General features: G+C 42.5%; 1 protein-coding gene across 1 annotated transcript in view; it reads right to left on the bottom strand.

Moving 5' to 3' along the window:
* Positions 1-13,932, bottom strand: part of LOC309534992 (uncharacterized protein C6orf132 homolog) — a 41,147-nt gene extending 27,215 nt beyond the window's left edge. The window contains exon 1 of the mRNA XM_082227629.1: positions 13,626-13,932. Coding sequence (XP_082083755.1) covers positions 13,626-13,773 — 148 coding nt within the window. The 5' untranslated portion in view covers positions 13,774-13,932. The remainder of the gene's footprint in view (positions 1-13,625) is intronic.
* Between the last annotated feature and the right edge of the window lie 935 nt (positions 13,933-14,867).

The following is a 14,867-nucleotide window of genomic DNA, read 5'->3' as shown; positions in this document are numbered from 1 at the left end:
AAACTATCACATTATCGCTCTGTTAGTGCTAGAAAGGTGTTTGCTTTTGCATTTTATTATCTGACATGGGTCCCAGCTTAAGGGACTTTGGCTAATATCACAAGAGATATGGAAACAGATAAAAGAGCTGTAAAATTCTAACCAATTGCATTGGTATGAATTTTAGCTACTTAGTTGATTAAATCAGGTGATTTCCCTCCAAATATTTGTATGTAAGAAAACTTATAAAACAAGAAGCATACTTTATGTTTGTGAACGATTGCCACATATGAGTAGAATGGGTCCCCTCATCTGTGAAAGTGAACACAAAATTCCACTTTCAATATTAAGCTTTCCCAATAATATTTGCTAAGAATACTCCTTTTAAAAAAATGCTACCAGATTAATTCGGGTATAGTTTTAATTCCATTATTGGTTTTTTAAGGCTATGCACACACATTCAGGAATAAATCCCATCAAAATCTGCAGAACTTCCAAATAAACATGTTAATAGATTAACTGATTCAAAACTGCACTTCTATTAAAAGACATTGGAACAATACACTTTGAAACCGGCAACATCAAATTTCTTGATAACAGTGGCAGCGGCAGGCTAAAGTCAAGTCAACCTTCAAGTAAACTCAGTCAATGCACTGCACAGTTTCCAAATAGCCTGCACCCCCTTTAAAAAAAGGCTTATAAGATTGGCCTCTTAAGAAACAGCATTCCAAAGACAGGGGACCACCACAAAATATAGTTGCCACTGGAAGATCCCAGTTGCCATTCCCAACCCAAAATAGTGCTGAAGGGACAGCACATTACCATTGGGAATGTGGAGGAGCCTTTACTTGCTTATCTAATATATTAAATTCTTATATAATATATCCTCCCAACACACTGCTAGCAGTGTGGTTCAGTGGTTGAATACACTGAGGAGTGCTTCAACCATTACACATTAATTTCATGGAAACATTTTCACATAGGGAAAGGCATGAAAATCATGTGTAGATGGGTGCTAAGGGCAATACAGGTCTCTTGTGTCATTGTATGGGACCATGTTACTGCGTAGCCACAACTTTTGAGACCTTCCAATTACACCTCTGTAGTATGTACTGTGCAACAGATTTTCATGTAGCCATCACTGATTGACATAGGATGGTATGCTTTCTATTTCCTAAATCCATGTCCTTTCCACAAGAGACATATATATCATTTTAAATAGCTCATGAACCAGAGTTCAGGTCAACTACATTCTCCCTCTCAGTTATAGTAATAGTGACTAACCATACAGGGTAGGTGTGAAGGCAAACTTAATAAAACCTGTATAACATATTAAGAGCACAGTCCTATACATGTCTACTCAAAAATAAGCAAAGTTGCAATTCTGTATACACTTCACTGAGTTTAACAGGACTTAATTCTGAATAGACATGTATAGAGTTGCACTGCAAGTCCTATTTTAAGTCAATGGGGCTCTGGGTTATATTTCAGTTAGAACTACCTTCTCTGTTCCCCAGTTTTACATTTTTAGTTTGCCTTTATCTTGCCTTTTTGGAAATTGTATTCATCTGTTGGATGAATACTTTTTGTGCGTTGCCCTAGAATCTTTTGCTGAAGACCAGTTAAGAAATACAATCTGAACACAAAACACTTTCCTTTTATTCCTTTGTAGGAAGGGCCTTTGCTACCTCTAGTCTGCCCTCCGTCTAGCTTCCTGATCTGATGTTTACTCAATTTTTGTGCATGCAGCTGTATTATGGGAACTGCAGTCCACCAAAACGTCACTTCCTAACAGAGATAAACAATTTATAGTCTGCCCTTCACCAAATGAGCCCAAGGTGGGTTACAAAAATACCACATGAACAAATGATCACTAAATAGAAACGAAATAAAACCACAGAATTAAAAAATAACGAAGTCAACAAAACAAAGAATGTGCAGTGTAGATACTGTCAACGCTATTTCTGCTGTCATGTTGCATTTGCAAAATCACTGAAATATCCAGCCTTTAAAAAAAAGAGGAAATAATAAAGAATCATGTTTCATTAAAAGGTTTTTGTAATCCTTTGGGATGAAAGGCAGGATATATACTGAAAAAATAACAATTATAATAATTATAATTTTCTCCTTAATATTTTGTAAACCGAGGCTTCTGACAATTAAGTGGTTATGAATTTTATGATGATGATTTGAATGCCCATGACTCCAAGGTTTTGGTATACCCCAATCTGGAGGAAACAGAGTCTATATGCAATGTTTATTGTGAGGTCCCTGTCATGTTTAAACAAAAGCGTTTCTGGAGTCCTTGAGTCTCAGCAAATACCTGATGGTAATAGCCGCTGGAGCCAGTCCTGTTGGAAAGAGAAACTATTTGAAGTATCTGATCTCTTCTGTGGGCACAGGCATCCTTCCTAAACATTATGTTAATTGTAACTTTTCCCCTTGTAAACCTGACAGGGGAGGAAACCTGATGACAGAATTGGTGTCAGAGCTGAGAATAGATCTTGGGGACTTCCTAGCTTCCATCCTTAAGCACTTGCCTTGGGACCACACCTCTCTGAGCTGTTCTTTCTAGTAATGAGCAGCACAACCTGTAATTTACTTTAATAAGGTTCTCAGCTGAACATTATGAATTAACAGGTATGATCAGCAGAGACACTCCGCTTCTATAAACCCCACCTCTGCTTAAAGGGCTGCTCTGCAGCACTTTGCTACTGAGAAAGTGAATGTGTTAAAGTCAAGCAGAGAGGAAGGTGCAACGTGCAGAATATGCGCCATCAGCCACAAAGCAGGATGGATTGCCACATGGAAAGAAAGGCCCACACCCAACCCTATCAATTACATTTCATTGCTGATTCAGCCTTAGAAAGACAGAGAGGGAGAGTGGAAAGATAATTCCATTATCAGCCAAAGTGCCACATTCCCTGAGGCCACATGGCAGCAGTGGACAGGGTGACAGCACGAAGCAGGGCCGGATTTAGGCTTGATGAGGCCCTAAGCTCCTGAAGGTAATGGGGCCCTTTATATGTCCAGCTGTCCTTTGTCAACAACAAATTGTCGCTGTTTTTTGTGTTGAATATATGCTATATGGTAATTTATGGACCTAATAGGTATCTAAAGCCATTTGCACATGCAGAATGAAGGCACCCTATATATAGAAATGAGGAAACCAGTGATATTTTAGGGAGCAGGCTAGCAAGCAGGGCCCATTACTTACATCATAGGAGCCTCCACAACACTAAACACTGTTGCTGTATGTAGGTTTTATTTTATTTGTTTCTTATCTTATATTTTGGAAATGTACATCCAGGTTTTTTCCCTTTGATTTTTTTGGGGGCCCCCAAGAGAGTGGGGCCCTAAGCTATAGCTTGTTTAGCTTATATGTAAATTCGGCACTGGGTGAGAGGCAAAGTGGACAGAACAATAGATGTGATTACCATATTTTTTGCCCTATAAGGCGCACTGGCCCATAGGACGCACCTCTTTTTTTGGGGGGGGAATGAATAAAAAAAATTTATTCCCCCCCCCAACCACGGGGCTGGGGCAGGGGAAGCCCGAGCTTCCCCCGACCCCAGCCCACAGAACAGGCTGCTGCCCGCAAGCCTTGCAAGCCTGCGGGAACTCCCACCGGGCGCGCAAGGCTTGCGGCAATCTGCCCGAAGCACGGGGCATCCTCCAGAGGGCACCCCGTGGTTTGGGCTGCAGGCTGCCGCCCCAAGCCTTGTGCGCCCCACGGGAACTCCCACTGGGCTCGCAAGGCTTGCGGATAGCTTCCTGAAGCGTGGAGAGCGAGAGGAAAGCCTGCATTCGCCCCATAGGACGCACACACATTTCCCCTTCATTTTTGGAGGGGGAAAAGTGTGTCCTATAGGGCGAAAAATACGATATACAACAAGAAACATTTCAACCATGCAGAAGTCAGAGCTTTCCACACACACACACTTCTCCAGGCAGACAAACAAGAGGCCTTATCACTGTTCAAGGACAGCCAGGCAAAAGCACTCAGGAAGAGCGGGGATAACATAAGTGTGGATGAATATAATAGTTCCCAGCCCCTCCAAGAAAGGATTAAGTCAGCAAAGGTATACATACACACAGTGTGTAACCAAAGGCTGAGACAGCTTCTAGCCACTTTTCCTAGCAATGGACATTTGTATAGAAATTGCAGCACACATTTCTCCCTAATGCAAGAAGAAAAGCTGGGCATATGCTTCTCAAGGTGATACCTGTTTCTATTTATTTTTGCCTTACTCACTTGCTTGAAGCTGAAATTCTTCAGCTACCTGGTTGTCTGGGCTGTCATGATATTAGAGGTTACTGACACCCAAAGTCTATGACTCTTTTGCCTGGCTTCCTTTCTATATGGCCAAATTAAGCTTTAAAAAGGGAGCAGATAATCAGGTTAACCTTGAAGTTAACAGTCTGGGTGAGGTTCCTGCCTGCTACAAATAACCTCATCATAACATTGATTCAACACATCTTCATAAAGAAGGTTTCCTCTAAATCGACTGCATGAGAGAAGGAAGTCAACCCAAGCTGATGGCAATAAACCAGTTGGCATGATGTTTTCAACGCATCTCCAAACTGCAGCTTATCACTTCTTCCATCCATTTTTAGAACCTTTTCTGAAAAGGTGGCAAATTATAATTTGGATGTCTGTTTGTCGCAGTTGGATCACATCCAAGGTACACCAAATGGTACATATAAGGTAATATTGTACCAGTCAAATGACTAGTTTAATTCCTGTTGTGTTGGTCATGCCAAAAATGACGGTTTAAATGGGAATAATAATAATAAAAAAAATAAATTATATGACACCCTTCTGACTGGGTTACCCCAGCTACTCTGGGCAGTTTCCAACAAATCAAAACACAGTAAGACATCAAACATTAAAGATTACCTAGTTAGTAAAAGGGAGGGGAACTGCAATTTGAGAGCAAACATTTCTTGGAGAGCGGACCACACTACATGGGAACCTGTCCCATTTATTCCCCAAGTGTTATGTTCATGTTATTAATCAAATTCTTAAAATGCTTATTAGGGAGTAAGGACCATTGAATGGAATGGCATTTATGACTGAGTAACCATGAATAGGATTGTGCCACATGGTTAGAATCCTGTGCACACTTACCTAGGAATAGTCCGCTGTACAGTCTACATATTCTAAATCAGTTTCATTCTTTGCTTACTAAATTGCACTGGCCTTGTATCATAATGCATGAGAATTATATGTACCATGTACAGCCTGTATTTCTTATCTCATGCCTGTGCAATCTAGAGGCTCCAAGGTTTTCACAAACTCACAAAAAGGTTCTCTGTGAGCTGCTCTCTTTACTTATACAGCAGTGCAGTCTCTGCCCACACAGACTCTATTCAGGTGGCTCATCTGCCTTTCCTATGTTGCAACAGCTTGCCAAAGGCAGGTTTAGGGTGCCGTGGGAAAACCAGGCAGCTGCAGTATCCACCAACCTGTCCCCATCTTTCATTAAATGCCCTCACCTGGAGACCAGGTGCCTTAAGAAACTTTGATGCAGCATTGTATCCAGTTTTTAAGGATATGTGAGATGAATTGCATCTATATCCTTCTAGTAGAAAGTTGTTTGCTGAAAAAACTGCATCTATACAAACCTTTCAAAAACAAAAAACCAAGATGCCCAGAAATGATCTGGTGCAGAAATGTCCCTGTGCAGAAAATGTCCCTATGCAAACAGCAAGGGTGCTTCCAGACTGCCACTGTTCAATCACAAACTGGCAAATTCAAGTTGTGCATTCATAGTGGAATGGGAGGTCTTGGACAACAAACTCACTTTCCCAGAAGATCAGACTTTTTGTAATAAGAAAAGCAATGGGAAAATGCACTCAAAGGTGTGGGATACCACTTGCTTTGATGCAACATCATGCAACCTCCCTGCAATCAAGGAAAGGAATGTTCATTAAATAGCCAAAATAATTTAATCTCTATGCAAACAAATGGGGTTGAATGCTCAGCAAACATGTCATCTGCTTCAGCTCATCTGGTACTTAAGAAATGGCCAGTAAAATAACAACAAAGAGATAAGTACAGAATTAAGGTGGTTTTAAGGACTAAATATATGCAACTCACTTTGTGAAACAGTTAGTATAGGGTTGCCATTCGTCCTGAATTTCCCAGACATAGACAGAATAACTTTGGCCAAAAAAGGCTCAACAACTTTTGTGCTCAGATCTTCACTTTTTGAAATATGGCAGTCCTAAGCTGGTAGTGAATGCTTAACTAGGCTTGCCATACATCCAGATTTGCGGGTGTCAGGAATTCTACTTTTTGAAATATGGCAACCCTATGCTTAACCCTTTCACGTCCCATCATTTCTTGGCTCTAAATTCCCTCCAGTGTCTTCCACCAAGGGGTTAAAAAGGGGACAAAAATGCATTTGACACTGGAGGTGGGGAGATAGAGTGGGAAAATAGGAGGCAGAAAATGACTCCCATATTGGAGAGGAACTGAACTCCAAAGAAGTCCTTGAGAGTCTGTCTACCCCCATTTCCTTTGCTAGGCTAAATACACCCTTTACTTTAGATCATTTACTGTGTTAAGCTCTGTGGACAAATCCTCATGAGCAAAACCTGTGCCAAGCAGCTGGCCTGGAATGAGAAGGAGGCTGAACATTGGAGAGACAGGGCACTCCTGTGAACCAAAAGCTATGATACCCGTACTGACACCCGTATGGGCATGTCTGTTCAGCATGTGAGTCAGCTGCAAAAACCAACTTGAATAGCATGACAGAACTCAGCTGGCTTTCTCCAGGTTTTGGTATATTTGGCCAAGGTCTACGCCTCCAAGATCGTTGACAGTCCACAGATCCTCACGCCATCCCTGCCCAAGGCAGTAAGAACTGCCAAAGTCCTGCAGGGACTGAAAAGAAGCAAGAATCCCTGTCAATCTTTGCTCTGCTAGTGCAACCTCAAATTTTAGATTCCAACAGGTTTGTCCACTTGATATGAGGGCACCACAGAACTGGCTTCAGTCTTATACAGGAAGCTGGGGTCTTGGCTGACTCCAGCTACAAAGGCTGCTGCAGAAAGTGCCAGAGACCATCTCCCTGGAAGTCCTGCAAGAACGGATCCCTGCTCTTAAGTCTGACCTTTTTCATCTGATCCAGGAAGGGAAAGCCCTGACCAAGTTCAGCACTGATGGCTGCCTCTGTTGCTCCTGGTACTTAGAGATATGGGTTCCATACATACCATAAATTTAAAGCAGCCCCTGAAAAAAAGAATCCTAGGAACTGTAGTTTGTTAAGGATGCTGGGAATTGTTAGGAGTTACCTGGGAGGAGTGAACTAGTTTCCAGGGTTCTTGGGGTGAGGAATGTGCTCCAAATGTATGGTGTGTGCAGACCCCGACAGGGGTATTATTTTGGGGTTATTGTTGGGGTCAAGCTTTAGCTTCAGAGATGTATTATTTTTGCTGTTATCTGCATTATGCTCTTGTATTTTTATTGGTAGACCTTATGATAAATGATCAGTGGATTGTTTAATTTTATTGTATATTGATTGATAGGAGAAGTTTTCCTTAGTCTGTTGTTCATATGACTGTACTTGTTAGTGCATTCTCTTATTGTTGTTGGTGTTATTAGCTGCTTTGAGCACGATTTATCATGGAAAAGTGGCATACAAATAAACTATGATGACAACAATCCCTTTAGAAATAAAAAAGACCCAAAATCTACTGAAAGCAGAATCAACAAGGAGTTGCAACTGGTGAAATGGGCTATGGTCTACAAAAGCTTTTGCCATGATAAATCTGTTAGTCATTAAAAGATACCACAAGCATCTTTTGCTGGTTTTTAAAGCAAAAAGTCTCTTGTGGAGGGTGCAGAGAAGTGAAAATAAGCTGTGCAAGAGACAGTACAGAAGAACATCACTGTGGCTTGCATTTGTCCAGTTCCACTTAATGCAGAACCATACAACCTCGGGGCGCTTCCCCATTGGCCCTATTTTCAGGTGGGATTCAATCAAATACTGGCAAATTCAGGTTGTGTGGTTAAAATTGATTTGGAACTCTTGTGCAAAAAACTTGCCTCGGAAACTGCCTTTTTGCAGTAAGAGAAAGGATGGGAAAATAAATGCACTGGAAAGTGTGCGATAACATTTCCTTGATGCAATGTTGTCTAGTCTCCCTGTAAACAAATCATAATTAATGCTCAATAAACGGCCAATATTGTCTAATCTCCCCGTAAGCAGATCAGAATGAGCGCTAAGTAAACAGGTTGTCTGGAGACAACCTCAGTTAACGTGCGGCTTTGCAAACTAAGCCACCTTGAGTCAGGAAAACACGACAAAGCCTTCCGGAGACTGACAAAGAAAACGGTCAGGCACAATGGGCGACTGCTGTCACCCTAGTTTCATATCTCATCATCGGAGAAGTCAAACAAAGAGGGGGTTCAGGGCATGAGATCAGTGAATGCTCTCAGAGAAGAGTGTAAACAGCCCCCAAAAGGGGAAAATGGTCTTCAGTTGAATCAATCAACATACTGGTAAATAAATACAGTACAGCCTACATGTCTACTATTTGCTGGTTCAGTAAAATAAATCGAAAATAGAGTCTGTTGAAGGGTCAGGGAGGACCTGCACCTTTGCTAGCTGTTTGAGTATCCTTAGCCCCACCCCCTGCCACAATGACTTTGATAGTTTCACTAGGAATGGTGATTGTCATTAAAAGTGTGCGCATATCTCTTTCAGATATAAATAAATAAGTGAATGTGCATTGTGCTCTCGGTTCATTAGTATGACCATTTGGTAGGACCCTATTTCACTTACTATTCCTCACATTCCAGTTTTATGCATAAACACTGAACACAGAGGACAGGACACATTTATTTAGAATCATAGAATTATTTTTTTTAGAGTAGGGACCTTGGAAGTCATCCTGTCCAACCGCTTGCCTGTGTAGAAATCTTGCCACGGTAGCATCCCTGACTGATAACCAACCAGCCTCTGCTTAAATATGTGCAACAAAGGACAGCCCAACATCAGATATTTAAACATCCCCAGAAATTATAGACATTGCGGATGTTCTTTGAATGCGTCAGCCACAGTAGAACATATTCTTTTCTACGGTCCATTGTACAACCAGCTACGCAAACATGTGCTGTCCCCTTTTTTGGGTAGTCTAACATCACGGCACAATGAAAATATCAGATTCTATCTGTCTGACATTAACCTGGAAGTAACTGCAAGGGTGGCTGAGTTTTTATCAATAGTATCTCTAGGAGTGGTAAATGGCACTATTTAGCGGGAAGAAACTCCAATGAAAATCCTGGTTATTACATATTTTTACATGGCTGTTTCCTTGTGTGTGTGTGTGCTGTTTCTCCTGAAGTGCACCCAAAATCTAGTCCCTTTTCTTTTCCATTCCACTCATTCTAGTCCTACCCTCTGAAGCAAGAAAAAACAAGTTATTTTTACCCCACACTGTCATTGCCAAAATTATTTCAAAATTATTGAAACTAAGAGGGTAGGGCTGTGCATGGCCCTCTGGTCCTATTTGGGACCTGATCTGATTTGGGATGGCCCAGGCCCAACCCAGATCAGGGTCCTGAGCTAGATAGGGGGCCTGGCACAGTTTTCAACTGATTAAACATGCAGTTGAGTGGGGGAGAAGGAAGTGGCTGAAGCTCAGGTGCATCAGTCCCTTCCTTTCACAGCTGCAAAAGCTGATACAATGCTTTGGCTTTTTCATGACAGACACGATCCAACCCGGAGCATCTTCAATCCACTCTGGCCAAATTTTGGGTCAACCCAAATCAGCCCGAATTGGTTTGTGATCCAGCCAGAGAAGTTGCACGGCACCAGTAGAAAATGCTAATCGACCTTGTTAGGAAAGTGGGATTCACATCTACTCTTTCACTATTTCCTAGTTTGTTTGCAAACAGCTGTTTATTGTGTATTGGGTTCTTCTCAATCCTGCACCCCCCCCCCCACTCAGTGTCCACACAAAGCCACTGAACTGTCACTATTACCTAAATGCCTGGTTTTCCCACCAAGTGTGCTTCTAGTCATTCTGAAAACTCTAAAATTGCCCTTCCCCATACAGTCCTGGTTAAAAATGAAAGAGTAAATGTTTTGGGCCCTAAAAGGAACATTTGAGTAGCATTCTCAGCAATAAACATCCACAATGCCCAATTTGATACTTGGAGAGAGGAGGTAACAAACAGTTATGCTTGTTGAGGATATAAAGAAAAAATGGTGAAATAATGGGTAAGTTTCTAGTTTTCTGGTTACATTTGCCCAAGGGACATAATCCAGTTCAATAGAATCCTCTGCCTGAACTTGACCCTCTCAGATAATTTTATATATATATATAGTTGTTTGGGACTATTTCTAAGACACATCTATGTTGTGTCAGTATAGCTTAGTTGGTAGAACATGACACTCTTAATCTCAGGGTTGTGGAGTTGAGCCCCATGTTGGGCAAAAGATTCCTGTGTTGCAGAACACTGGACTACATGACCCTTCCAACTCTATGATTTGCTGCATTGCTCACACGAGGTGTAGCTTTCTCTTTATGCCAATTGCATCCATAGCTTTAAGGGAGGTGTAGCAGAGAGGGCGGGGCCAGGGACTAGATGCAGGAATCTCTGAGTCAGTGACACACACAAGCCCACACCCATCTCCGGTTGGGTAACCTGTGTTTACTTTGCAACTCATCAGACACAAACTAAGGTGGGGATTAAAGCATTCAATCTCTTTTAGCCCATGCAGCATGAAAAGCATGCAGCAAACATTTAAGGTGGTTGTATAACACAGGCCTAGGGTAACCTCACTGCTATCTTGACCCACTGGTGCTCCTCAAATTGGGAGCTTCTTCAAGGTATCTCAGTAGAAGTCAGTACAGACTTGGGACAGCTCTGCATAATTTTCCCACAGTGGTCCACAGCAAATCACAGGTGGCCGCTGGCCAGAGCCATCCTCACTGACACCCCCCTCCTTTTTATGTGCATGTTTTGCTCTGTTTTGACTGGATAAGGGGTCGGGGTTTCTTGCTCTGGGTGGGTGTTGGCAACCATTCAAACCACTTGGAGTGAGAGCACAAATTTGTTTGAGAGTGGGGGCGAAAGGTGTTAAGTTACTCAAAAGCCACAGAGTGAGTCTGTTGGCACAGAGTGGGACCATTTGTTAATATTCCAGCAGTTGACTGCTTGGCTTTGAATATGTTGGTGATTGGATTTGGGGGTGTACCTGTAGGCTGGTTGATACAAACGGGTTCTGACAGTTTATTCCCCCAACGCAATCTTGCATATCAAACTGCATTGATATAGTCCATTGTGACTAGCAGCCATTTTCATAATGGTAGGGTGGTAGAAACTTTTGGCAGCTGTTGAGATGGCGGGATGGTGGTGGGGAGACTGTTGGCCACTGCAGAATGTGTCCACACACAGTCCATCTGGAGCAAATTTTTTTTGTACAATGTTCTTCATGAGATGGACTCCAGGGAAGGTGGGAGAAAGCCACATTTCTTATTTGAACTGACCATATGGCAAGCTTACCAACACGTTCTCCAAGGGCATGGAGGACAACACAAAGATAACGCTCAGGGCAGACTCCCCTCACCTGGTGGCCTTCAGAAGATTTTTGACTACATTTCCCATTATCCCACATCCTTGGCCATGCTGCCTTGCATTGCCTGGAGTCCAAAACACATGAATGGCAGCAGGATGAGGAAGGTGAACTCAGACCATCCAAAATCAAGTGAGCTAAAATAATGCCTTCTAAGCCATTTACTAAGGGGGGCCAATGTTTTGTTTGTTTGTTTGTTTCCTGCCCTTCACTCTAAGATCCCAGGGCAGGTTACAACTTTAAAACACAATATTAAAAACAATTTAAAACAACTGTCATAGGAGCATAGGAAGGTGTCTTCTCCTGAGTGAGATTCATCTGGCTCAATACTGTCTGCACAGACTGGCAGTGGCTCTCCAGCATTTAAGAGAGGGGACATTCCCAGCCCTGTCTGGAGATTGAACTTTGGACCTTCTTCTTACAAAGCCAATGCTCTATCACTGAACTGCAGCCCTTCCCAAAATTGCTCCTACTTCATTGCTTTTGCTATTAAACTAATGCTGAATGTACACAGTTTTTAACCTACTCACATGGTTTTCTTTCTTTCAGGATTGACATTGTATACCCTAACTGAGGCTTCTTGATCCAATAGAGACAGAACCACACCACACTTCTTGTTTTCTGCAGTTATTGTTGGGCCAACTGGTCCACCCCCCTCTCCATCCTAGAACTTATTTTAGAATGACATTTGTCACACAGATGGAACTTGGGAAAATGCTGCCTGAAATGACAGCTTCTCATTGCCTTGTGTAAGAAGGCCTATCTTGATTCAACAATATTTAGGTTTCTGCATGTTTATTACGTAACCCAAAGGACACCCACAGCCCAGAAAAAGGAAGCGTGCATGGACGGGAAACAAGAACAGCAGCAGAGAACAGGAAGAAGAGCAACAGATAAATCCTGAGGGTGCAATATTATCATTATCGTTCAGTCTTTGCCCACCACATGGGAAATCCTGGACACAGAGCTCTGCGATTCTGCAAAGCATCCTATAAGATCAGATACCAGAAAGAAGCTTTAGCACCTATAAGAGCTCCAGTGTTGGCAGATACTGCCTCAGACTTGGAGCACAACTTATTAATTAAACACTGTGTAACTTTTCCCCCCCACAGCAAAGAAGTGACTCATTCTTTGAACTAGAAGCAAGCCAAAGGGCAAAGCTTCACATTTCATTTCATCCCAGAGAATTTGTTTCTCCCTTATTATTACTTAGGTCTCCCTTTCATCTGAAATGTCACAGTCCTGGACACTGCGACAAAGTCAGTGCCACTGCCTAGCGTGAACCACACACAGCTACAAGTTTCACAACACTGGTGGCCTCCAAAGGCGCCATCTATGAAGAACTCGGCTGCACATCCTCCATTTGTTCCAACAGCTCTTGTGTGGGATTTCTGACACTCAGCCTGTTCAGACACTATTCAGAGTTGGCACCCACCCATCTGAGCCTCCAGTTTGCTTTTCCACAATTACAAACTTCAAGAGAATAAATACAGTATGCAGAATAAACACATCTGCTGCTGTCAACACCAGAGAGACCTACCAGATATCCCTGTAAAAGCTGTCTTTGGGTTTCAGTCAGTGCTAACTCTAATCTCCCGCATAAAAATATGTCAGAGATTTATTTACAACTGCCTGGTGGATCTGCTACTTGTCTTACGCTCCATTACACCCATATTCCTGCTCTACAGGAGACTTGCTGAAATCTGCACATTCTTCTTGGGGTTGTTGTTTTTTTTTAAAGAGAGTGGATCACAGGCTGCTAATTTAGTTTTGCAGGTTCCAACAAGTTTCTCCTTAATCCAGTCATTCCTACCAAAGGCTGTTGTTTTCCGACAGCACGGTTTATTAATAAAGCTTTCTCAAGGCCCCGATTGAAGTATCCAGAGCAACATCAAAACTGTGCACCCCACCTCTGAGTGTGCCGGTAGCCCCCCACAGTTGAACATCCTACAAGCTGAAGCCTGATTGGGGGGGGGTGGATAGTGGAAGGGCAAACAGGCTCCTCCAAGTCCTCTCCCTGAAAGCTCAAAACAAAAGAGAAGCCATACTGACCAGTTCTTGCCAGGTTGTCAGTGGTGACCTCCTGTGTGAAGATCCAAGGGGGGTTGGTGACGTAGAGGGAAGTGGTGGAATTGTTGCTGGCATGTTTTTTCCCGAAGAGCCTGCTAATAGTCCCCTGCACAGAGTGATTCTTCTTCATCCTGACTGCTGCCTTCTCTGGCGTGTCTACAAACGCTCCCTCTAGCAAAACATATTTCCACTTTGCTCAGCTACCACCCAGCACACAGAGCTCCAGCAGGTGCTCGTCTGCTGAGCTAACTTTTCAGCTTCTTTAAAAGCTAAGCCACCTGAGCAGGTAGAGAGGGCTGGCTGCTCTCACCTGGCCACACCCCGTAGCAGCTCCTTTGCTCACATTCTTTCCGTGCTGCTACAATAAGCCATTGTTACACCCAAGGCAGCTCTTAAGCCTGGGAGCTCGTAGAGGTCTTCCCTAAGGCATTGCCATGTCCAACGGGGACTGAAAGGTTTACGATGTTTCCTGGTTTAAAAAACAAAACGCAGCAAAATCCAGAATGCCTCCCAGGTTTTTAGAAACAAAGCCAAATAAATAAAAAGCATTGGTCTCAAACACATGAATTCTCCGACTGACCACACCAATATTGATTTAGGATTATCACTTTTCCTGTTTGGTAAGTCTCAGAAAAAGTTACGTTTCTAAAGCTGTGTGTGTGTGTGTGTGTGTGTGTGTGTGTGTGTGTGATCTACAGCTACAGTCAGATGAATATTATTTTTAAACAAAGATATAAAATATACAACTGTAAGCACTTCCTACTTATCCACAGTCACTGCATTTCTCCTTTTGTAAACTCTATAGAAGCTTGAGCTAAGGCTTTGGTCAACCTCCCAAGGCTAGGAAACAACTAGAAAATTCTCTCCTTGCAAAATATCTTTTTCTTTTTTTAAATTGACTTTCAGAGGGAACATTGAAAAGGTTGCTTTCACAATAAGAGAGGTGAAAGAGGTCTACGGAAATGCTCTCTTCACAAAGACTCATCTCCATCCCCTCCATCATGTATAACACATGTCAACGCCTGCTATTTCCTCATCACATGGCCATTTCCCTGTCTACATGAGCCTCCCCCAGGAAATGTGCTGTGATGTCCCCCCATGAAATTATGAAGGGCATATTTACTAGTTTTTGTACATTAAATTATGGTATCAGAGACAAGTAACCAACAGGAAGTGTTTGGGGGAAGTAAATCAGAAGATCTCCTGTGGCTTCTGAAATGTGTA

Source organism: Podarcis vaucheri, assembly GCF_965113315.1.
Source record: "Podarcis vaucheri genome assembly, chromosome: 6".
Taxonomy (NCBI): domain Eukaryota; kingdom Metazoa; phylum Chordata; class Lepidosauria; order Squamata; family Lacertidae; genus Podarcis; species Podarcis vaucheri.
This window is presented reverse-complemented; position numbering and strand designations above follow the sequence as displayed.